Source organism: Bos taurus, chromosome 16 (assembly GCF_002263795.3).
Source record: "Bos taurus isolate L1 Dominette 01449 registration number 42190680 breed Hereford chromosome 16, ARS-UCD2.0, whole genome shotgun sequence".
Taxonomy (NCBI): Eukaryota; Metazoa; Chordata; class Mammalia; order Artiodactyla; family Bovidae; genus Bos; species Bos taurus.
This window is the reverse complement of record NC_037343.1, coordinates 46,977,671-47,003,247: the sequence shown is the minus strand read 5'-3', so window position 1 is coordinate 47,003,247 and position 25,577 is coordinate 46,977,671. Positions and strand designations below refer to the sequence as shown.

The window sequence follows — 25,577 nt, the reverse complement described above, 5'->3', positions numbered from 1 at the left end:
GGGACAGGCTGAAGTCACAGAACAACCCAGAGAAGGGAGAGAGGGGGGCCTGGAGGAAGGGGTAGAAAAGCCAGTGGGGGCAGGGTAGCGCTCAGGGAGGCGAGTGGGAACAGAGGGACACAGACCTCAGAGACCTCATACACAGATCACATACAGACTGTCCTCTTCTCAAGGAACTGATGCACGGTAATGTCTACACCACGTCCCACAGGGCAGGCCCTGTACTGTGGCTCATGGATTTCTGGGTCAGGGATCAATGAACCTGGGAAACAGAGTTCAGAGCAAGCTGGGAGAAGCTGGAAGAAGCCGCAGGCGAAGAACAGTCAGGAGGTTTGTGGTTTCAGCACACCACTCATCAGCCTGTGACCTTGACCAGTAACCCGGCCACTCGGCACCTATCTCTCAGTCTATGAAAAGGGATTTCCACAGGCAGAAGAATTAAACTGGATCCTTACCTCACACCGTCTCTGAGGAAGAAATGGAAAAAGGTCCAAGCCCTAATGTAAGAGCCAAAACCGTAAAACGCTTCAGAGAAAAACACAGGGAAGCTCTGGGACTCGGGTTTGGCAGTGCCCTCCTAGAGAGGACAACAGAAGCACAAGCAGCAACAAGGAGAAACAGCAAAACTGTAAAGCTTCTATGCTTCAAGAGATAATAATCAAAAGTGAAAAGACAACCCACCGAACGGAAGCAAACCTCTGCAACCCATACACTTGAGAAGGGATCTGTATCTGGATACAGAAGGAGGGACTTCCCTGCAGTCCAGTGTTTAGGACTGTGTGCTTTCACGGCCCAGGGCCCAGGTTCAATTCCTGGTCAGGAAAGGAACTAAGATCCTACCAGACAACGCAGCACAGCCAAAAAAAAAAAAATACAGAAGAGACGCCTACAACTCAATAATAAAAACACAAGCCAACTGAAAACACAGGCAACAGACCTGAATAGACAATTCTCTAAATGTACAAATGGCTGATAAGTGCATGGAAAAATGTGTGTGCGTGCTCAGTCATGTCCGACTCTTTGCCATTCCATGGACTGTAGCCCGCCAGGCACCTCTGTCCATAGGATCTCCCGGGCAAGAATATTGGAGTGGGTTGCCATTCCCTTCTCCTGGGGATCTTCCAATCCAGGGATCAAACCCCAGTCTCCTGAGTTGGCAGACAGGTTCCTTACCACTGAGCCCAAGGGAGTATCACTAATCATCAGGGAGATCCCCACTGAAACCTCAGTGAACCACCACTGTACAACCGCCAGGGTGGCGACAGGCTGAAACCACAGTGAACCACCACTTACAACTGCCAAGGTGGCTACATATAGCAAGTATTGGCGAGGATGTGGAGCCCATGAGAGTGAGAAGGAGGCAGCTGCTTTGGAAAACACTCTGGTACCACCTCCAAAGATTAAACAGAGTAATCCTTTGACCCAAAAATGGAACTACTGAGCTGTTTTCACTCACACCACTTCTGACATCAACTGGATGGGGTTGTTCCTCACACCAGCCATTTCTCCAACTCTTGGCCATTAGCCAGACGCACTACAATTGGATTCATTCCTGACCCCTCCTAGGGCTTCCCCAAAGGCTCAGTGGTAAAGAATCTGCCTGCCAATGCAGGAGACACAGGAGACATGAGTTCGATCCCTGGATCAGGAAGATCCCCTGGAGGAGGAAATGGCAACCCACTCTAGTATTCTTGTCTGGAAAATCCCAGGGACAGAGGAGCCTGGTGGGCTACAGTCCATGGAGTCGCAAAGAGTTGGACACTACTGAGCACGTGACCCCTCCTCAGGCTGGATAGTTCGCTGGAGCACCTCACAAGACTCAGGACTCAGGGTTACGTTTGTTGTTGTTCAGTTGCTAAGTCACTTTGCAACCCCATGGACTACAGCACACGAGGCTCTTCTGTCCTCTACTATCTCCTGGAGTTTGCTCAAATTGATGTCCACTGAGTCCATTCATGTCCATTAGATAGTGATGCTATATAACCATCTCATCCTCTGCTGTCCCCTTCTCCTTTTGCCTTCAATCTTTCCCAGCAACAGGAACTTTTCCAATGACTTGCCTCTTCACATCCGGTGGCCAAAGTACTGGAGCTTCAGCATCAGTCCTTCCAATGAATATTCAAGGCTGATTTCCTTTAGGATTGAATCTTCCTGCAACGCCAGAGACCAAGGTTCCATCCCTGGGTCAGGAACATCCCCTGGATAAGAGAAAGGCAACTCACTCCAGTTCTTGCCTGGACAATCCCATGGACAGAGGAGCCTTGCAGGCTACAGTTCATGGGGTCGCAAAGACTAGGATACGGCTCAGCTATTAACACTATACTATGCTCCAGTAAAGGACAGAAATAGTATCAACCTAACAGAAGCAGAAGATATTAAGAAGATGTGGCAAGAATACACAGAACTGCACAAAAAGATCTTAATGACCCAGATAGCCACGATGGTGTGATCACTCACCTAGAGCCAGACATTCTGGAATGCAAAGTCAGGTGGGTCTTCGGAAGCATCACTATGAACAAAGCTAGTGGAAGTGATGGAATTCCAGCTGAGCTATTTCAAATCCTAAAAGATGATGCTGTGATAGTGCTACACTCAATATGCCAGCAAATTTGGAAAACTCAGCAGTGGCCACAGGACTGGAAAAGGTGAGTCTTCATTCCAGTCCCAAAGAAAGGCAATGTCAAAGAATGTTCAAACTCCCCCACAATTGTACTCATCTCACAAGCGAGCAAATTAATGCTCAAAATTCTCCAAGGTAGGCTTCAACAGTACGTGAACCAAGAACTTCCAGATGTTCAAGCAGGACTTAGAAAAGGCAGAGGAAGCAGAGATCAAACTGCCAACATCTGCTGGATCATAGAAAAAGCAAGAGAATTTCAGAAAAACATCTACTTCTGCTTCATTGACTATGCTAAAGCCTTTGATTGTGTGGATCACAACAAACTGTGGAAAATTCTTCAAGAGATGGGAATACCAGACCACCTGACCTGCCTCCTGAGAAATCTGTATGCAGGTCAAGAAGCAACAGTTAGAACGGGACACGGAACAATGGACTGGTTCAAAATTGGGAAAGGAATACGTCAAGACTGTATATTGTCACCCTGCTTATTTAACTTATATGCAGAGTAAAGTCACTCAGTCGTGTCCGACTCTTTGTGACCCCATGGACTGTAGCCTACAATGCTCCTCCGTCCATGGGATTTTCCAGGCAAGAGTACAGAAGTGGGTTGCCATTTCCTTCTCCAGAGTATCTTCCCAACCCAGGGATCAAACCTGGGTCTCCCGCATTGTAGGCAGACGCTTTACCATCTGAGCCACCAGGGAAGCATGCAGAGTACATCATGCAAAATGCCATACTGGATGAAGCACAAGCTGGAATCAAGATTGCTGGGAGAAATATCAACTGGTAACCTCAGATATGCAGATGACACCACCTTAATGACAGAAAGCCAAAGAGGATCTAAAGAGCCTCTTGATAAAGGTGAAAAAGGAGAGTGAAAAAGCTGGCTTAACATTCAAAAAATGAAGATCATGGCATCCAGTCCCATCACTTCATGGCAAATAGATGGAAACAATGGAAACAGTGATAGACTTTACTTTCTTTAGCTCCAAAATCACTGCAGATGGCAACTGCAGCCATGAAATTAAAAGATGCCTGCTCCTTGGAAAAAGAGCTATGACAAACTTAGAGAGCATATTAAAAAGCAGAGACATTACTTTGCCAACAAAAGTCCATCTAGTCAAAGCTATGGTTTTTCCAGTAGTCATGTATGGGTGTGAGAGGTGGACCATAAAGAAAGCTGAGTGCCAAAGAATTGATGCTTTTGAACTGTGGTGTTGGAGAAGATTCTTGAGAGTCCTTTGGACTGCAAGGAGAGCCAACCAGTCAATCCTAAAGGAAATCAGTCCTGAATATGCATTGGAAGGACTGATGGCCAATACTTGGCCACCTGATGAAAAGAACTGACTCACTGGAAAATACCCTGATGCTGGCAGGAGGAGAAGGGGACAACAGAGGATGAGACGGCTGAATGGCATCACCAACTCAATGGACACGAGTTTGAGTAAGCTCTGGAAGTTGGTGAAGGACAGGGAAGCCTGGCATGCTGCAGTCCATGGGGTTATAGTCTGACATAACTACATACTGAGTTGAACTGATTACTCTCTAGTGACTAACTTACCCCAAAGCCCTCTCCTCCAACCCCCAGGTCTTGGGTGGGGCTAAAAGTCCCACCCCTCCAATGCTGCCAAAGTCATTCCAAAGATCAGCCCCTTCCTAAAACTGCTATCTCTGGGCCACCAAGCACTAGTCATCTCCTTAGCATACAGAAGATGCTCTATCCAAGGTTTTCCAACATTTTCCCAAGGGTTTTAGGAACTTGCCAGGAGGATAAAAAACATTCCCATCCACCCTACGGAGAGAGTCAATTCCTAGGCAGGTTGATAAGAAGTCTAGGGGTCCCCAAGGAGAGAGGGTTCTGGAATTCTCAAGGAGAAAGAAAGGACAAACTTTTTCCCCTCTACATTCCTTAGGATTATATAACAATAATGTATCCTGCTTGAGGACAGTCTCTGGAAAAAACCTTCTAGCTAATCCTGTTATCTTAAAATGTAAATTATGGGAGTAGGTCTGCAAAGGTCTTTACAACCTCCAGATATTCTTCTGATTCATTGTAATGACTAATTGTAGAGTATATAACTCCATTGCTAACACTAGCAAGGGGGTACTCTTTCTGCCCCCTTCTGATGCCTATCTCCTTTATACTTTAATAAAACTTTATTATACAAAAGCTCTGAGCGATCAAGCCTCTGGCCCTGGACTGAATTCTTCTCCTCCAGAGGCCAAGAATCCCGGCATCTTTTAGTGGTTCAGCAACAACCTTTCACTACCACACAGGGAATGTTAAGGGTTTTAGGAGCTCTGTGCCAAGACCTAGGAACAAAAACCAAATACACATTTCTTATGATGCCACCCAAGAGAAATAAAAACATATGTCCACATAAAGGCCAAAAAGCTGGAGACACTGATATGCATCAGCTGATGAACGGATAAACAAGGTGGTAAGGTAAGGTAAGGTAAAGTCTCTTAGTTGTGTCCAACTCTTTGTGACTCCACAGACTGTAGCCTACCAGGCTTTTCCATCCATGGGATTTTCCGGGCAAGAGTACTGGAGTGGGTTGCCATTTTCTTCTCCAGAGGATCTTCCCAACCCAGGAATCGAACCCAGGTCTCCCGCATTGTAGGCAGATGCTTTACCGTCTGAGCCACAAGGGAAGTCTTAAACAAGGTGGTACGTATGCATAAGTGGAGTATTATGAAGGAAGCACTGACATGTGTGACAACACAGATGAACATTGAAAACATGGTGCTGAGTGAAAGAAACCAGACACAAAGACCACATCACTTGGCTTCAGTGACATGAAATGTTGAGAACAAGGAGATCTATAGAGAAGGAAAATGGATTAGGGGGAATGGAGAGAAATGGCTTTTCTCAAAGAGGTCACAAAAATGTTCTAAATTGGTGGCAGTGATGACTGCCCAACTCTGGATGTTCAAAAAGCCACTGAACTGCATACTTCAATGGATGACGCATCAATGGGATGCAAATTACAACTCAATAAAGCTGGTACAAAGGACCAGAATCCGCCCACTGGAGGAGGTTTCTCCCAAGTTCACTACATTGCCAGAGGATTAGCCAGTCACATGAGGACAGCTACCCCAGCCTCCCTCAACAAGTCCAAAAAAAAAAAATCCCAGCTCAATGAGGGGAGAGTAGGGGAGAAGAGCAGACACCGGCAGCCCCCTTTGGCAGCCTGAGCACAGGCAGAGACCTGCCAGTACAGCAGCCTGCTCCGATCTCAGGGTGCTCTGAGCTCCATGCTCATCCCAAGCTCTCAAAGCCCACCTCCTCCAACAAAGCCGAGTGGGGTCCCTGAGGAAAAAGATGCCAGGTCTCCACTGAGGATGCATACACAGAGGGGCATGCTCAATCCCACAAAACACGCAGTTCACAACACCCAGCACCCACTGTCCACTCCAAACACTTAACCAAGAAATCCTGAGTCACATGGCCTGGGCTGGACACCAAAGGCCTAGCATGGGTCAGGGCACACAACGTCCCTGTCATCCTACCTTGTAATGACACCAAATTTAGACGACAGAGCAGATCTAGTTCCAACAGCCTGGATGGAAGCCCAGCACCTCTGCCCGGGCCTCAGGCACCACTCCTGGGCAGTGACTGGCCTCCTGAAGGCGGCCTGCCTGCCCAGCGCACAGAGGCAGAGAGCCCGGGTGAGCAGCCTCATCCTGCAGAAAGCGGCCCAGACTGTTTACCCTGAGCCGGCACCGGGTTTAGCCCCCGCCTCTCTACCTTCAGGGTACCCCCCCAGTGCTCAGAAATGCTGCAACTTTCGCACTCCCGGAGCGCCTACTCCCGGGATGGCCCCTCCTCCACGCAGCTGGCAGCTGCCGTGGCTCTCACAGGCTGCAGGGCCCAAGATACATCTGTGACCCAGCATGAAGTCACTGAGCTGGGCTCTCTGATGAGCAAACGAAGAATAAAGGTATCCACAGGATCACAGCGTGGTGGGACTGGAGGAAATGGGTGGGGCTGTAAACCGCGCCCACGAAGGTTCAGCCTCCAGGACCATCAGTCAGGCAGGCAGGCAGACAAGCAGGAGCAGCCCCAGCCCCCGCCCGCGCCCCCGCCCGCTGGAAGGGCCTCCGCACAGCAGGTGGACACGAAGGCTGGGTCCAGAGAAGGCTGGGTCCAGAGACCGCTCAGGTGAGCAAGACGCCACCACCGCAGGGCGGAAGTTCATGGTCGCCATGTGAGGCTCTAGAGCCAAGGAAGACACACGTTCCCTGCCCCGACTCCCAAGAAGCAGAGGGTGGAGCTGTGACTCCTTTTTACTACTTTTTCTTTGGCTATGCTGGGTCTTAGTTGTGGCATGTGGGATCTTCCTGGACCAGGGATGGAACCCGTGTACCCTGCATTGGCAGACGAATTCTTAACCACAGGACCACCAGGAAAAGTCCCTCCTTGACCAGTAAGGAACAAGAGACTTTATTGACCTCTCTCCCCTTCCCTCTCTCTTTCCTCTCCTTAACCCTTCCTATCCTTCGTTTTTCTAGTCCCCCGGTCCTGGATGCAGGAATCTGGTTGAAGGGCCCTCAGCCTGAGCTGAGGATTGGAGACTGATCACCTCCTCTTGGCAGAGCACTCGAATTCTGGTTCTGGTCTGGTCTGGTCTGATTTCTGGTAGGGTGGAGTTCCAGTCCTCCCTTCTCTGGGGGCCCAGGGAAAAGTCCCGTAACACCTGGGTATCTGTAGGTGGCAGGAGACGTCTGTAAGGCCACCCCTTTCGCCCCCCCTCTCCCGCCTCCTCCCCCTTCTTCTTTCAACCTGGCTTCCTTCCCTCCTTTTGAAATCTTTGATGTTAGTACTTGGATCTGAAGTTCTGTGTCTCTATAGGAGGTTTTCTGAGAAACTGTATTCTTATATTTAAGGGCTTCCCTGGTGGCGCAGAGGTTAAAGCGTCTGCCTGCAACGTGAGAGACCTGGGTTCAATCTGTTAGGTAGGTATGTTAGGTAGGTAGAATAGGGAAAAGGAGTCCAAAATGGCGGTGGCTAAAAGACAAGGAAGGTCCGAGGACCGAGTGAAGACTTCAGGCAGAACAAACAGCACTCCTGGCTAAGCCCAATTTACATAGGGCAGGCCCAGGTGGAGGGAAAAAACATATAAAAGGAGGAGCCAAAGCGCTTTCTCACGGACTCTCTTTCCCGCGTGCCTGCGCTCCTTGTGTGACATCTATGCTGCCGTGACTCGGATATAAGCTGGCTGAAACAACCTCTGCGTGGAAGAGGCCAAGCACAACAGGAGCCCAACTCAGCGAAGCTCCCACGCTAGAAGCGGAAGGTGAAGAAACCCAGTGCTGGGGAAAGCCCATCGTGCTGGAAACCAGGACAGCGAAAAATGAACTCAGCAGAAAGCTCACGCGGCCCAGTCTCAGATTCCAGGAGACCTCCAGTTAAGGTAAGAGGTCCTCGCTCCTATGGCTGGAGGGACCTGTACAATCTCTCGTTTCTTGTTTCCTCGAACCTCCCGCAAACAGGCGGGTGGCAGGGGCACAATTGAGGGACTCTGGAGAGGCTATTCCTCAGCATGTCCCAAAGGCGCTATCTGCTGAGCCCCAGTAGCTGTTACCCAAGCCGGTGGGGGTTCTTCTGTCCTTTCTCTTCTCTGTGCCAAGGATCAGACCAATGAAACTGCGAGCACTGGTCAGATATTTAGCAAATCTTCCAGTGGGCTATGTAGGGGATTCCTTGGCACATTTTTCCTACTGCTTTTTCCTCCTGTCCTTCAGCTCTCTCCCGGGACTCAAGCCCGGCCAAAACTAAAGAAACTCAGGCTCTGATGTCTCACTGTAAAAATTCATTGAGATACAAAGCGATAAGAAGTGGATTTGTTAGGACCCAGAGAGAAGCCACCCTTCAGGGTGTGAACCGAGGGCAAGGCCATGGTATTAGGCCTGGCTAGGTTTTGTGAGGGGATCATCCCAGCCATAGGGGAACCACCCACTCCTCCCTCTTCTGACCTTGTGCCTTGGAGCTGTCCTGCCACCTCTGGGTGTGTCTGTTGCCTTATAGATTGGGGATTAAGGTTTACTTGAATTTGACTTGTCATCTTGGACCCAACTGATTCTAATTGGTTTACATTATACCCTTGTGCTATGTCATTCTTTCAAAGGTTGTGCTTTGCCCCCTTCCATCCTGTTTCATGCTCTTTTCCTAAGCCCCATCCAGACCCACAAGGTTGCCTCTACAATCTTCTGAAGAGACAACCAGAAAATAGGTGGCCTTGGGAAGGAAATACTCTATAATATCCAACCCCCTAATCCTACCCAATACTGGTCACACTGGAGATCTTGGGGACACCCAAACTCCAGTCTGGGGGGTCCCAGGAGGTCGTCACGCCTCGACCTGCCCAGGGACCCAATCCTCGGGAGGCCATCACGCCTCGACCTGCCGGGGGATTCGATCTCTAGGAGGCTGTCACGCCTCAGCCTGCCTCGGGATCTGCACCCTGACCTGGGGACGCCTGGCTCTCAGGTTGTAACAGTTCTGGGTAGGATAAGCTTTAGAAAGACTTACCCCTAAGGAAGTCCACCCATGGAAACATAAAGAAGCCTATTACTTGTGGGACTGTGCCCAGTCTTAGCAATAACTCAGGAGCCCAATGAGAACCCCATTGCCTTTCTGGAGAGGCTAAAAGAGGCACTCCAAAAGTTTACCAACCTGGACTTAGACTCTTACGAGGGACGGGTGATTTTAAAGGACAAATTCCTGTCCCAGTGTGCATCAGATATCAGAAATAAGTTACAGCAGCTACAGTAGCAGGACCCTGCTGCCTCTTTAGATGAGATGGTCCAGACAGCTACCAATACCTTTTATAACAGGGAACAGGAGGAGGCCAAGGCCCAGAAGAAGGAGAGAAAGAAAGAGACAAGGCATGCCCAGATGCTGGCCGCCCTCCAGAGAAGCCCTATGGCAAACCCCAAGTCCTTGAGGGACAAGGCACGAGACAAATGCCTGATCTGTAGACAGGCGGGGCATTGGGCCAAAGAATGGCTTTGGACAAGTCTCCTAGAATGGCTTGCCACAAATGCCATCAACTGGGACACTGGGCAGCACTCTGCCCTCAGGACCCAAGAGCCTCAAGGTCAAGCGCCAAGCCTACCCTCATGATGGTTCAAGAGCACTGAAGCGGGCCCGCTCCAGCCAGCCCGCCTGTCACAGATAACCATCACGGGGCTGGAGCCAAGGGTGCAACTGGATGTGGCAGGTAGGTCCGAGGATTTCTTGGTTGACACAGGAGCTACCTACTCTGTCTTGATCTCCTACTCCAGAGCCTTCTCCTCCAAAACCTGTACCATTTTGGGTGCTACAGGAAAAGCAACTACTAAAAGATTCACCCGAGCACTTCTTTGTTGCTGGGATGGACAAATATTTTCTCACCAGTTTCTGGTGGTCCCTGAGTGTCCTACCCCCTTATTGGGAAGAGATATACTCACTAAACTGGGGACCACCCTTGTGATGGGAAGTTCTTCAGCCCCTAGAGCTCTGCAGCTCCTGGTTACTACTGAAGAACCCATTACACCTTCAATAGAGAGGGACCAAAAACTATGGGAAGACAAAATTAACCCCCAGGTGTGGGATCAGGGGATTCCTGGACAAGCCTACCAAGCTGAACCGGTCATCATTGTCCTCGGAGATCCCACTCGGTTTCCTAACCAGAAACAATATCCTCTCAAAAGAGAGGCTCGGGAGGGACTACAGCCTTTAATAAATAAATTCCTTGCTTGTGGGCTATTGGTCCCTACCAGTTCGCCATGTAACACCCCAATCCTCTCAGTAAAGAAAAAAGATGGAACCTGGCGAATGGTTCAAGATCTCCGGATCATAAATGAAGCTGTAGTCCCCCTCCATCCCACAGTACCCAATCCCTATGTAATCTTGGGAGAAATCCCACCCAGTGCCAAATGGTTTACAGTCTTGGATCTCAAAGATGCATTTTTTTGCATATCACTGGCTAAAGAATCCCAATACCTTTTTGCCTTTGAGTGGGAGGCCCCAGGAGAAAAACACCAACAGATGACTTGGACAGTATTACCTCAGGGCTTCAGAGATAGCCCCCACCTGTTTGGACAGGCCCTTAGCCAGGATCTCCTAGATCTGGACCTGGGACCTAATGGGAAAATATTACAATACGTAGATGACCTACTAATCTGCTCTCCAGATGAGAAAAGTGCCCAACAACATGCAATTCAGGTTCTAAACTTCTTGGCAGAAAGGGGATATAAAGTCTCCCGTGCTAGTCGAGACAAAGGTCACTTACCTGGGAGTTCAGATTACACACGGGCCCAGGAGGCTGTCCTCTGATTGGGTACAAGGAATCCTCCAGTTGCCCTCCCCCACGACTCGAAAACAATTGCGAGCTTTCCTGGGGCTAACTGGTTATTGTAGAATCTGGATACCCAACTATGGTCTAATTGCCCAGCCCTTATATGAAAGCTTAAAGGGACGAGATGATTCAATCCCACTGATGTGGGGAACTCCTCAAAAGGAGGCAGAGGCTACACTAAAACAGGCCTTAACTCAGGCACCTGCCTTGAGGTTGCCAGACCCAGAAAAAGCATTCCAACTTTATGTCCATGAAAGGGAGGGAATAGCCTTGGGAGTGTTAACTCAAAGGCTGGGATCTGAGCCCCAGCCTGTAGCTTACTTATCCAAGAGGCTCAATCCAACTTCCCAAGGTTGGCCCCCCTGCCTTCGAAATCTTGCAGCTATTGCGATCATGATAGAAGATGCTTTAAAACTCTCCTTTGGGGACAAACTAACTATTTTTACCAGCCACCAAGTAAAACAACTCCTAAATGGGAGAGACCATTTATGGATGTCTGATCAAAGAATCCTCAGATATCAAGTAATGCTGATGGAAAATCCAGGCCTCACTATATCCCCTTGTGAGGTTCTTAACCCAGCCACCCTCCTACCTACCCCCGAGGGTTGTCTCCCATTTCACTCTTGTCTAGAAACCTTGGACCACTGGACAAAACCCCGAGAGGGTTTGTCAGAAGATCCTCTGACCAATCCTGAGGAAATCTGGTACACTGATGGAAGCAGCTTTGTCGTGGATGGAAAAAGAAGAGCCGGGTATGCAGTAGTTTCCAATTTTGAGACCTAGAGGCTAAGCCTCTGCCACCAGGTACTTCAGCCCAATTAGCTGAGCTCATAGCCCTGACTCGAGCTTTAGAGCTGGGAAAAGGAAAAAGAATAGCCATTTACACTGACTTCAAGTATGCCTTTCTGGTGCTACATGCACATGCGGCTGTTTGGAAAGAAAGGGGCCCCTTGACCACCCGAGGGTCCCCAATCAAATATGGTGATCAGATTCTTCGACTCTTGGAGGAAGTCCATCTGCCCACTGAGGTTTCAGTCTCCCACTGTAAAGGACACCAAAAAGGGAACACGGAAGTGGCACGAGGGAACCAAGCAGCTGATCAGGCAGCTAGGAGAGCAGCATTACAGAACCATGACCTAATAGGGATTGCCACCTTAGTTCCACAGACTAATTTGCCAGAAACTCCTTCATATACTGAAGGTGAGACTCTTAAAGCTAAGAGCGAGGGCTTTCAAGAAGATCATATGGGGTGGTTCCAAAAGGAGGGACTCCTTTTTCTGCCTGGAAACCTCCAATGGAAGTTGGTTAACTCCTTACATGCCACTACTCATTTAGGAGAAAAGGCCCTCCAAAGATTACTAGAAAGGTCCTTCAGAGGAACAGGCTTCCAAACAACTATAATACAGGTGGTCTCCTCTTGTCCCACTTGCCAATTAAACAACCCCCAAGGAGCTCGAAGACCCGAGCTGGCCCAGCCCATCCAACGATGTGGGGCCTACCCAGGAGAGGACTGGCAGATGGACTTCACCCAGATGCCAGTTTCTCAAGGGTATAAGTACCTATTAGTTATGATAGATACATTCACAGGATGGATTGAAGGCTTTCCCACCCGGACTGAGAAGGCTGAGGAGGTGGTAAAAAAAAACCTGCTCCATGAAATCATTCCAAGATTTGGTCTGCCCAGGTCATTACAAAGTGACAATGGGACATCATTTACTTCTAAGGTCACCCAAGGAGTCTCGAAAGCATTGGGCATTACTTATTATCTCCATTGTGCCTGGAGGCCTCAATCTTCAGGAAAAGTAGAAAGAGCCAATCAATTCTTAAAATCAGCGATAAAAAAGATAACCCAGGAGACCTCCCTGGGATGGAAGGAGGCTTTACCAATAGCTCTCCTCCACACCCGCATTGCCCCTAAGGAACAGGCTGGTCTTAGTCCTTATGAGATGCTATATGGGAGACCTTCTGTTTATGTCAATGACCTCTTCCTAGATCCAGAGGTTCAGACCCTCCAGTCTTATACCATAGCCATTGGGCAATTCCAACAGGGTATACGCTTGTGGGGTATGAACCAGGACCCAAAAGATTCTAAAGAGTCACCACTATATGCTCCAGGAACTCAAGTCCTAATTAAAATCTGGAAAGATGGGTCCCCAAAGGCTCAACTCCAGCCCACATGGAAGGGCCCCTACCCTGTAATACTTTCTACCCCCATAGTCAAGGTACCAGGACATGACTCCTGGATTCACTACTCACGAGTCAAACCATGGAAAAAAACAGAAGAGGACACTCAATACACCTGTGAGCCCCTGGGAGATTTCAGATACCTATTCAGAACTACCAGTGAGTGCCATTCTAATGAACACCCCTAAAATCTGGTTTCTGGGGATAAGATTTCTCAGGATAACTCTAAGGAGCCAACACAGCTTGACAGAGACTGTACTCCAAGACAGACAGGAGATATATCTTCTGATCCCTGAACAAGGAGGGACTTGAGCTATCGTGGCGATGTGAATTTAAAATTGACCAATGTCCCTACTAGTCCTTGTTATGCTATATTGATGATGCTTATGATTATTCCATGTACTGTCAGTTGTCTAACCTGTTTTGTCTCTGCCCGGGTCAAACAGCTACAACATGCAGTGCCAGTTCAACAAAGGTACAAAACTACAGCCGACCACGGAAAACATCACACGCCCTTGGACACCGCTATAAGGACTACCTCAACGCCCCTATTCCCAAAGAATTGGGCCTCCCATCTCTTGAGGGGGGAATGTTAGGTAAGTAGAATAGGGAAAAGGAGTCCAAAATGGTGGTGGCTAAAAGACAAGGAAGGTCCGAGGACCAGAGTGAAGACTTCAGGCAGAACAAACAGCACTCCTGGCTAAGCCCAATTTACATAGGGCAGGCCCAGGTGGAGGAAAAAAACATATAAAAGGAGGAGCCAAATCACTTTCTCATGGACTCTCTCTCCCGTGTGCCTGCGCTCTTTTCTTTCTCTCTCTCTCTCTCTCTCCTGCTATCTTCTAAATAAAATAGAGCTGTAGCACGGTTTGTCCAAGACCCGAGAGCTATGCGCGCCGAGCGCTTCAATGTCCGTTGCTCCAAATCCTTTGTTGTGACAAGACAAAGAACCGAGGAACATACACTCGCGTGACAGATCCCTGGGTCGGGAAGATCTCCTGGAGAAGGAAATGGCAACCCACTCCAGTATTCTTGCCTGGAGAATCCCGTGGACGGAGGAGTTTGGTGGGCTACAGTACAGTCCACGGGTCGCAAAGAGTCGGACACAACTGAGCGACTTCACTTTCACTTTCTTATTCTTTAATGTGGACAACATTAAGAGGCTTTCCCCAGTAGAGAGAAGGCAGTAGGTTCCAAAGTCCCCACCAAACAGCTTCAAAAGGTGGGCTCTGGCTCCCCTCCGGCTTCCAGGTGTGACTGATGCAGGGAAGAAGCCTATTTTGACTCCACAGTGCAACTGTTTTTTTGACTTGCTTTCCATTGCTTTTGTTATTATAATCATACTTAACGGCGGGCCTGGAAGACCCTGCCCCTCTGCTTGACTGTAAACTAAGGAGGCTTTGTTCAGCTTCTGGAGAGATAGTTTGTCCCAGACCAAACCAGTCGATCCTAAAGGAAATCAATCCTGAATATTCATTAGAAGGACTGATGCTGCAGCTGAAACTCCAATACTTTGGCCACCTGATGTGAAGAGCCAATGCTTTATAAAAGACCCTGATGCTGGGAAAGATTGAAGGCAGGAGAAGGGGACGACAGAGGATGAGACGGTTGAATGGCATCATCAACTCAATGGACATGAGTTTGAGCAAGCTTTGGGAGCTGGTGATGGACAGGGAGGCCTGGTGTACTACAGTCCATGGGGTCACAAAGAGTCCACACAACTGAAAGACTGAACAGTAACAAGCTGTGAATAGAAGAGATTAACACACCCCTTCTAAGGCTGGCCATTCCCTTGGAGATGTTTTATAAGACTGAAGACCCTTTCACTTTACTTCCCCACTGCACCTCCTTCTCCATTCTGCCTTTTGACTTTAGTTCCTCCTTGTTTCTTTCTCTCTGATGTATAAAAGAACCTACATCCAGACCCCAAGAAGATGGTTATTTTGAGGCGCTAGCCTGCCATCTTCTCGGTCAGCTGGCTTTCCGAATACAGTCATTTTCCTTGCCTCAACACCTCATCTCTCGAATTCACTGGCCTATTGTGTGATGAGCAGAGCGAGCTTGGACTTGGTAACAAGACTGAAAGAAATCTCAGAGGGCACAGGTTGGCATTTGTAAATATCTCAGCATTTCCTCCAAGAGATGAAGACTCTGTTTTAAAACCAGACTACAGGAATTCTCTGGCAGTTCAATGGTTAGGATTTGGCACTTTCACTGCCAAGGCCCCAGGTTCAATCCCTGGTCAGGGAACTAAGATCCCACAAGCCATGCCACAGGGCCAAAGAATAAAAATAAAAACAGAACCACAAAACAATTACCCACCTAAAACAATACAAATTCATTAATATAACTTTTTCTAATTGGCTTTACTCAACAGCTTGTGAATTTGGCAGCATCCCATTTAACAAGCAGAAAGGAGATCCTCTCAATAGCACTAAATATCAAGTAAGTGCTCAAGTTTCCTCAGCTACATTCAAAACGTTTTGAAATCTGCAGTTGTGAACACTTTTCTTTTTGACTGCACTTCATAGCATGCAGAACCTCACCAATGGACTGCCAGAGAATTCCCCTTTTTTTTTCTTAAGGTGAGGTAATTGCATTGTAGTTATGGCTTTTTAAAAAATAGTAATAACCTTTACTGAGGTACAATGTGTGTACCATAAAATCACCTACAGTTCACTTTTGAAAAGTGTATACACCTGTGAGGGGAAGCACACTCTGAAACCGCCCACCCTGGCCAGGCAACCCTAGTCGTCATTTGTGTGAGTTATTTTACGACAGGAGAACCTCGTAAGGAACACGGAACTAGTAAGTCACCACCAACCGGAAGAGCTCAGCAAAGGTCAAAAGGAGACACCATATGTCTGACCAACTCCCAGAATCCTTTCTCTGGCATCCATCTTGCCTGAGCTACCTGTGTGCCACCACGAGGGTATGATTGACCAAGGACATCCCAGAAACTAACCCCATCACCATAAAACCCAAGACTGCGAGCCACCAGGCAGAGCAGTCCTCCTGGGCTCCCTTACCCTACTTCTCTCCACCCAGGCGCCCCTCGCCAATAACATCTCTTGCTTTGTGTCAGCTCATGTGTCTCCTCAGACAGGTCATTTCTGTGTGTTAGACAAGAGTCCTGTTCTCTGGCCCTGGCCTTAAGGGGTCCCCCTTCCCACCACACACCTGTGTAAGGGACCACAGCTGTGACGGAACATTTCCAGCACAGCACAAAGTGCCCTCCTGCCCCTCTGCACTTGGTTTCCCCCCAGCTCTGGCCCCTGGCACACAGGCCTGCTTTCTATCACTACAGTTCTGCCTTTTCTAGAATTTCTCATTAATGGAGTCAGATACTCAGTGTAGCTCTTTGAGTTTTGTGTGTGTGTGTATCAGTGATTCTTGCTGCTGTTGCCGAGTACTTTTCATTATCTCTTTATAAGACAATGAAGATGTGAGTTCTTTCCAGCTTTGGGTAGTTACAGAAAAAGTTCACAGGGACTTCCCTGGTAGTCCAGGGGTTAAGACTCCGTATTTCCACTGCAGGGCCTGTGGGTTCAATCCCTGGTCTGGGAACTAGGGTCCCACAGGCCTCATGGCGTGGACAATGAAAAACCCAGAAATTCCTTAGCATCTTTATCGAGGGACTAGTCAAGTTTCCCCCAAGTATCTCATAAACACTCTAAAATCAGATTTTGTTGATTTTCTACTGAAATCATTTGTATACAGGAAATCAGGATTTATAACAAGGTTCCTCTGTTGGTCAGATATAGGTAGCCTGTGAGTACGTGACCATAGAGTTTACCCTCCTCCTCAGGATACCTTTGAGAGTAAAAGGAAGTGGACCAGGAGGTTCATACACACAGTCACCACCCCAGGTTGGGACCCCCTCCCCAGAGAAAGCCCACCCACGGGGGAACGCAACTCCTGGGCTGCCTGGCCAGGTTACAGGCGGAGGTGGGATGGTGGGTGAGCACAGCCTCACCCATCACAGGCTCCCTGGGCTGCAAGGACTGCATCTTCAGCCACAAGCGCCCACATCTCCACAGGAAGGAAGCCAGCACTGGGCATCGTTTTATGGAATGTTCCAGAACACTACCTTCAAGTGTGGTTTCTCTAACTCAGATTCTGTGTTTTTATTAACTCTGCTGTGAGCCCAAAGACAAAGCCCCGAAGAGAAAAAAATTCCAAACAGGCCTACTTCGAAAATATTGTGAGTTCAGTTCTAGTAAAACGCATATCGCAATAAAGCAAATCACAGGACTGTTTTGGTTTCCAGTGCATACAAAAGTTACACTATTAAATGTGCAATAGGATTATGCCTAAAAAAATAGGGTACACCCCTTAACTTAAAAAACATTTTATTTTATACCTACGGCATGGGGAATATAGCCAATATTTATAACTATAAATGGAGTATGGATTTCCCAGCTGGTGTTAGTGGTAAAGAATCCACCTGCCAATGCAGGAGACGCAGGTTCCATCCCTGGGTCAGGAAGACCTCCTGGAGGAAGACATGGCAACACATTCAAGTATTCTTGCCTGGACAATTCCATAGATAGAGAAGCCTGGCAGGCTACAGTCCATGGAGCCGCAGAGAGTTGGACATGACTGAGCACTGACTACACTGCATAAATGGAGTATAACCTTTAAAAATCACATATCTATATCGTATATGCATGCATGCTAAGTCAGTCGTGTCTGACTCTTTGCGACACTATGAACTGTAGCTTGCCAAATTCCTCTGTCCTTGGGATTCGCCAGGCAAGAATACCAGAGTGGGTTGCCATGCCCTCCTCCAGGGGATCTTCCCAACCCAGGGATCAACCTGTGTCTCCTGCAGCTCCTATATTGCAGGTGGATTCTTTACTGCTGAGCCACCAGGGAAGCCCACCTATATTGTATACCTATAACTTGTATAATATTATACAGTAACTATGCTTCAATTTAAAAAATTTTTAATTAAAAAGAATTTATCACCAAAAAAATGCTAACCCTCAGGAATTCCCTGGTGGTCCACTGGTTAAGAATTTGCTTTGCAATGCAGGGGACATGGGTTTGATCCCTGGTTGGGGAACTAAGACCTCACATGCCTTGGAGTAACTAAGCCTGTGGACCACAACTACTGAGCCCATGCTCTGAAACAAAAGGCACCCTGGTGCCACAACAAAGAGCCCACATGCTGCAACCAAGACACAATGCAGCCAAATAAATGAATAAGTGTTTTAAAAAAATGCTAACGTGGCCAAAAAAATTAATAAATGTTTTAAAAAAAAATTGCTAACCATTACCTGACAATGCAAAGTGGCCACAAAACCTTCAGTTTGCAACAACAACAACAAAAAAATGCATTACCTTCATTCTGGAATTAAGTGAGACACAATGAGGTGTACCTGTACTAAATTTAGGTCCATCCATTCATCTTTACTGGCATATCTACCAACTGTACCTATCACCAATGCAATGGACATGAACTTGGACAAACTCTGGGAGGTGGTGAGGGACAGAAAGACCTGGCACGCTGCAATCCATGGGGGTCACAAAGAGTCAGACACAATTAGGCAACTGAACACCACCACCAGCCGTATACTGTCACCCTGCTTATTTAACTTATATGCAGAGTACATTATGTGAAATGCCATGCTGGAAATCACAAGCTGGAATCAAGATTGCCAGGAGAAATATCAACAACCTCAGATATGTAGATGACACCACTCTTATGGCAGAAAGCAAAGAGAAACTAAAGAGCCTGTTGATGAAGGTGAAAGAGGAGAGTGAAAAAGCTGGCTTAAAACTCAACCTTCAAAAAACAAAGATCGCGGTATCTGGTCCCATCACTTCAGGGCAAATAGATGGTGAAAAAGTAGAAACAGGACAGATTTTCTTTTCTTGGGCTCCCAAATCAATGTGGACAGTGACTGCAGCCATGAAATTAAAAGGCAGTTGCTCCAAAAAAATAAAAAATAAAAGGTGGTTGCTCCTTGGCAAAGCTATGACAAACCTCGACAGCGTATTAAAAAGCAGACAAGTCACTTTACAGACAAAGGTCTGTATAGTCAAAGATATGGCTTTTCCAATAGTCACGTATGGATGTGAAAGCTGGAGCATAAAGAAGGTCTAGCACAGAAGAATTGATGCTTTCAAACTGTGATGTTGGAAAAGACTTGAGAGTCCCTTAGACTGCAAGGAGATCAGACCAGTCAATCCTAAAGGAAATCAGTCCTGAATACTCACTGGAAGGATGGATGCTGAAGCTAAAGTTCCAATACTTTGGCCACCTGATGCGAAGAACTGACTCATTGGAAAAGACCCTGATGCTGGGAAAGAATGAAGGCAGGAGGAAAAGGGGGCAACAGAGGACAAGATGGTTGGATGGCATCACTGACTCAACGGACATGAATGTGAGCAAACTCCAGGAGATAGTGAAGGACAGGGAAGCCTGGCATGCTGCAGTCCATGTGGTCCCAAAGAGTCGGACATAACTTAGCTACTGAACAATGAACAACAACCTTCAAAACGCAATAAATTGAAACGCAATAAAATGAGGTGTAATTGTACTAAAATTCAGGTCCATTTCATTCATCTTTATTGGCATCAGGTGCTTTGCTGGGCATTCCTGGCACAAGAGAAAACAAAGCAGTCCCTGAGCTCAAGACACTTAGGAGCAGATTTACATGGAAAAGCAGGGCAAGCAAAAGAAAACCTTGTAGACTTGACACATCTACCTACAAACAAAGGATTCCAGGTTACCTGCCCGGGAGGCTGTGTCTGCCAAGGTCTCCCTCCATTGGCTCTGTTGCTGGAGAGCTAACTACAGTCCCCACAAAGTTTCCCCAAGCTTCCCTTAGGAAACCTTGCCATCAGAGACGTACCAGGAATCCTGGTTTTTAAAATCCTCTCCTTACTACACTGTCCCATAAGGTAGCCACCAGCCACAGGAAGCCAGCCTGTTTACACTTAAACAAATTTAAATGTGGGACTCCCCTGGTGGCTCAGTGGTAAAGAACCTGCCTGCCCGTGCAGGAGACAAGGGTTCAATCCTTGGGTTGGGTTCGATCCTTGGGTGGGGAAGATTCCCCTGGAGAAGGAAATGGCAACCCACTCCAGTATTCTTGCCTGGGAAATCCCATGGACAGAGGAGCCTGGTGTGCTACAGCTCATGGAGTCACAAGAGTCCGACATGACTTACGCAACAATCCTCCACATCCAACTGCACCTCAATCGCCACTCAGTAGCCACTTGTGGCTAGTGCCCGGCACGCTGCAGACACAGAGCATCTCCATCACACTCTAACAGCTTGGTATGGGACATGACCTTTAACTTCATTTGGACCAACATCTAGCAGCTCCTACTAGGGGCCCATGCTGATGCCACAATTGAGCCTCACAACTAGATGTGAATGTGAGCTTGAGCAGTAGACAAAACATGACAGTGGGGGACTTCCCTTGTGTCCAGTGGCTAAGACTGTGCTTCCCCTGCAGGGGATGCAGGTTCAGTTCCTGGTCAGGGAAGTCCCACGAGCCATAAGGTGTGGCAAAAAAAAAAAAACACAAAAAAACCACAATGGAACACCTGACAGGGAACAACCCACCAGTTGCCTTCACTCCCTTGGCTAGCTGGGTCCAAGGCCACCCTGGTCCAAGTCTGTAACCTCTGAGAGCCTCATTTTCCCCTATCTGTAAAATGACAGAGTTGGGCTGGGAGTTTCTGGGGGTCATTCCCATCTGACATTCTAGAACTCTGGGTCAAACAAGGGAAAAAGCAATTTGTTAACAAAATATGAATTAGCATCACTAAGAATAAAACCAAAGAAAAAGGCTCTTCTGAGACTTTAAATGCTGTTGCAGAGCTTTCTTGTGGGGCTCAATCATAACGAGGGTACATGGGACTTCCCTGGCAGTCCAGCTGTTAAGACACCTCGCTTCCAATGCAGGAAGCACAGGTTTGATCCCCGGCTGCATCCAGGAAAGAAAAGAAGGAGACAGCACACCGCAGTGGCTTGCTATCCAAAGTTCAGGCTCTGAGGTAAACTGCTCCTTTTGTTTACAACTGCCTAGCGCTAAGAGTTGGGCATGACTGAGCGATTTCACTTTCACCTTTCACTTTCATGCATTGGAGAAGGAAATGGCAACCCGCTCCAGTATTCTTGCCTGGAGAATCCCAGGGACAGAGGAGCCTAGTGGGCTGCCGTCTATGGGGTCGCAGAGAGTCGGACACGACTGAAGCGACTTAGCAGCAGCAGCACTGTGCTAAAGGTTTTATATCTCACAGTAACAACAGGCACAAGACAAGAATACTGAGGTCTGAAGCCCACACCAGCAAGAGGCCAAACTGGCATTCCAACCACGCCCTCAGCTTCCTGAGTCTGGGTCCCGCTTCTCAGACAAAAAAAGCTTCCATTTACTTACAAAGTGGAAGCCATTCTGCCAGGCCCTGGATAACACTTTGTTTAGCATCTGGAGCACGCATGATAAAATGAGGGTCAAAAAGTTAGCCAGCTTCCAAGAGGCAGAGGCCATATTCACAGCTAGACCTGGCACTGCCTTCCCCAGCCTTTAGAGCCCGTCTCCCTTCAACACCTCCTTCTGAACCAAGAGCATGGGACAACTCTTGTCTAGGATGGTGGAGGTTGTGGGATCCTCTCCCTGCTAGACTGTGAACTCCCTAAGCTGGGAACCCTCCCTCGGGGGATTTCACTCCTTGAAGGCAACCAGGGACACTTAATTAAATTCATGGCTGGGCTGCTCTAGGCCAGAAGGCTCCTCTTTCAACAAGAGGTGTCTGCTCAGATGTCCTTAAAGGGCTCCACCCTGCTGCTACCTCCACTACAGTGTCCTGGGGTTTCTCTGGGCCAAGTCCTTGTGACCAGGGACCTCATCACAACCCCCTTCCACTCTCTTTGACAGTTGTGTTGGCCACCTGAGGCTCACCTCCACCAGGGATCCCACCCCCGTGTCCCAAATCCAAGACAACGTGCCACTGTGAAATCAGAGAGGCAACCAAGTAAGCAGGCATTATGAGCAAGAAGTGTGGGCCCATGTGTAAGTGCCTAAGGCTGTTTATTAACTATATTAGAAGCTGGTTTTTAAAAAAGTACTATGTATAGATGGGCTATTCACCATCCTGATGAAGTATTAATAAATAAAAGCCCAGCCTTCCATAAGTAGACTGAAATCAGTATCTACTTTTGCAGGGAGCAGGTGGAAAACAGGTGGGTCTGGAGACAGGAGACCTGTCAGGAGCTGCACCCCCTCCCTCCTTCTGTGGCTGAATGACCTTAAGAGTCTCCTAGGATCCCTGTCATCCACCCTCCCGGAAATGCCGGGCACACCAAACCAGACGCAAATAATGAACAAACCCTTTGTAAATGATGAGCTCCAAGGTCATTTGGCCATTATGAGGTAGAGACTGACCCCAAGAACCTGATTCCAGGCCTGTCTGTCTCTTAGGATCAGTTACTTCGATTACTATCCCCCTAAACCTGGAGAAGGTGGGGCCAGGACAGTCATACAGCCAATAACAAATCAATGGCACAAGGCTCTCTCAAAAATTTCCTCTCCCTAGAAAAGTCAAAACTGACCTTGAGGTCGGGACAGGACTCCGACTGAGTCAGAAGTAGGGCTGGATTCAGGGGACCCCACGGATCCAGCTCAGCGCGCCTAGCCTTTGTCTCTTCCGAGATGTCAATATCCTCAGGAAACTAACTTGGCTTGAACCCAAAGTCAGTGTGACGCCCAACCTCAGAATCTGAGGAGCCGAGCCAAACAGGAAGGTGCTGTCACTGTCAGTGGTGCAGGAAGCACAGGCCCTGCCTGCAGGCTCAGCGCCTGCAGGGCCTTCCAGACTCCGCGCCTGCAGGGCCTTCCAGACTCCTCGCCCTTCCTCAGCTCAGGCTATACCCGCTTCCGTTCGGTTCGAGGGAATGTAAGGTAACCTTGAGGTTACCCTGCTCCGGTCGGAAATGAGCCGGCTCGAGGTCTTGCGCATCCTCCGGCCCTCTACCCACCAGCACCGGAGGAGGAAGGCTGGGGTGGGCCCCTGACAAGAACCCTTTACCCCCATTCTGTAAGATGCTTCTGGGCTCAATGGACCATCCTCTGTTCTTCGCTCTGTCAGAAGGGAAAGGTATTTCCTCTTCTTCCGGTTAACAGCCGCCTCCCCCACAGCAAAACCTGGGCAGGGTACTGCAAGGACTGCGTAACTGCAGCCCTCGCCCACTCGGGCGCGTACTCCAGGGCTCAAAGGGTTCTGGCCGCCGCCCAGCCGAGTGGGTTACCTGCGCAGCACATGTCCGGGGATCCGGATGGCTTTGCACCACCGCCCGGATAACGACCTCGAATTAGGGATCTCAGTGGGACCTGGGGTGAGGCCCCAGCATGCTCAGCCACCCGGCGGGGCGGAGCTGGGCGGGGCGCGGGGGGCCGCGCTCCGACCCCCGCCCTGGGAAGGGCGCCGCGCCGTTTCCTCGCGCAAACGGCCTGCGTGACCGCGGCGCCGCCCAAGAGATGCGCCGGAGGCCGGCGCGGCGGCACGAAGGGGAGGCTGCCGGCTCTGTGGCATCTAAGGAGCATCCCGGCCGCGGCGGGGGGGCGGGATCCGGAGGTGACCGGTTCGGCGGAGGCGGGGACTGGGTAGGGGAGGGCGTGGGGCCGATGGGGGTCCGCCAGGCCCCCTGGCCGCCCGCCCGCCCGCCCGCCGTGCGCCCCTCTTACCGGCAGATCTGGATGGCAGACGGGGTCTCGGCGGCGGGGCCCGACATTGTGGCGGCGGCGGGCGGCTGAGGGAGCGCGCAGGTATCTAGCAGGCCGGGCGCGGAATGAATGAGTCCGGGGGGCGCCATGGAGGGGGAGGGGAGAGGAGGAGCCATAGCGCCAGAGAGGCGGGGCCTGGTCGCCGAAGGCGAATCGAACGCAGCTTCCCTCGAAGCTCCGCCCCGCATACCCGCCCTCGCCCTGCCCCCGGGCCGATGTCCGCTCCCCCGGCGTCCGGTTCTGGCGGCGGAGGGGCGCCGCTTCCAGAAGGTTCGGCGGCGGTTGGGCGGCGCCTACACGGGACTGGGCGGCGGCGAGAGTGAGCCTCGGCCCGCGCGGAGCGTGTTCATATGGGGCTTTCCCCCGCGCGTGCCCGACAGTTCGCGGGCCTAGGGGCGCGCCCACCGCGCGGCGGGGCCGTGCGCTGAGGCCTTGCCTTCTGCGTGGGCTGAAAAGCCAGCAGGAGGCCGCGGCAGGCACGCGCCTTCTCAGATCAGCCCTGAGAGGAATTTGGGGGCGGTTAATCGTAAAGGAACCTTCATGGCCGAGCTGGGAGGCACGTGAGTGCACCAACCATCAGGCCTCAGCGAGTGCCTCTGCTGCAGGGACACGCAGCTGCTGGAGAGAGGCCGGGAAGTGGGATCCGTCCACACCGCCCGCTGGAAACCACCTCTGGGTCATTTCTGAAAGACTTGCCCAGAGAGCCGAGCCTTTGGTTAGCGATACGTGTCCTGCAGAGAGGAGGCCTAAAGGTCTGTTACGTTGCACAACGAGTGCCCTGTAATGCAATTCACGACCAGATCCGCGCACGAAATAAAGGAAAAGTGATCACTCTGCCTGCGTAATTTTGGAGAACTTTGTACTCCTTGTGAGACGTGACTCTTTCCGAGCTTTTTACCAAGAACACAAATTGCTTCTGTAGTCAGGTTTTTAAAAATCAAAACCCACAGAAATTAAGCTCCCCTATTTATTGTTGGTTGTTGAGTGGCTAAGTCGTGTCCGACTCTCCTGCAACCCCATGGACTGTAGCCCTCTCACCTCCCCGCCCGCATCAGGCTTATCTGTCTATGGGACTTGCCATGCAAGAATACTGAAGTGTATTGCGGTTACCTTTTCCTCCCCCCGTTTATACTAATTAAATTGCTGGAAACATCCAGGATCACCAAGCCTGTTTAACTTCTTCCAATATCGGTCCTGCAATAAATTTCTTGTGATGGAACCCAGGAGCACTAGCAGGGTCTGCAGTCGTAGGTAAGGCAGATTCCTTATTTATAAAATGGTGTAATAGTAGTCACCTTCCAGACCTGTGGGGAGATGAAATGAGTTCAGGGAAAGCAGGTGAAGAAGTTAGGGCCTTTCTTACTCTCTGCTCATCTTCCCTGCTCATTCCCACTCTCTAAACAGCCATTCCAGGACAGTCAGTACGAAGGAATGAGGATTTCCTGAAGCCCTGCCCTACATGTGTAGGTGGGCTCAGGACTGTGAGACTTGGAGACATTCCTTTCTTCAAATAGCTCAAATCTGATCTGGGGACAAAGCCAGGACACAAAAAACCTGACTCCTACCACCTGCTGAGGAAATTCCTAGACTGGGGACTGGGCTAAGTGGTTCAGGATTAAATAGCCACGTCCCTCCCAGGGTAAGGCAAAAAAAAAAAAAAAAACGTGGAGCAAAATCAGCACCTTT

General features: G+C 49.4%; 1 protein-coding gene, 1 long non-coding RNA gene and 1 other non-coding gene across 6 annotated transcripts in view; 2 read left to right on the top strand and 1 right to left on the bottom strand.

Moving 5' to 3' along the window:
* ACOT7 (acyl-CoA thioesterase 7) overlaps nt 1-24,503 on the bottom strand; it is a 108,276-nt gene extending 83,773 nt beyond the window's left edge. The window contains exon 1 of one of the 4 annotated variants that reach the window (XM_059875369.1): nt 23,853-24,503. In XM_059875369.1, the coding sequence (XP_059731352.1) occupies nt 23,853-24,079 (227 nt within the window). In that variant the 5' untranslated portion in view covers nt 24,080-24,503. 4 annotated transcript variants of the gene reach the window in all.
* On the top strand, nt 15,327-15,399 carry TRNAE-UUC (transfer RNA glutamic acid (anticodon UUC)). The gene has a single exon. It is a non-coding gene; the product is annotated as a tRNA-Glu (tRNA).
* LOC101904795 (uncharacterized) lies at nt 23,176-24,725 on the top strand. Its single transcript, XR_237807.4, has 2 exons — nt 23,176-23,265; nt 24,497-24,725. It is a non-coding gene; the product is annotated as an uncharacterized lncRNA (long non-coding RNA).
* The last annotated feature ends 852 nt before the right edge of the window (nt 24,726-25,577 follow it).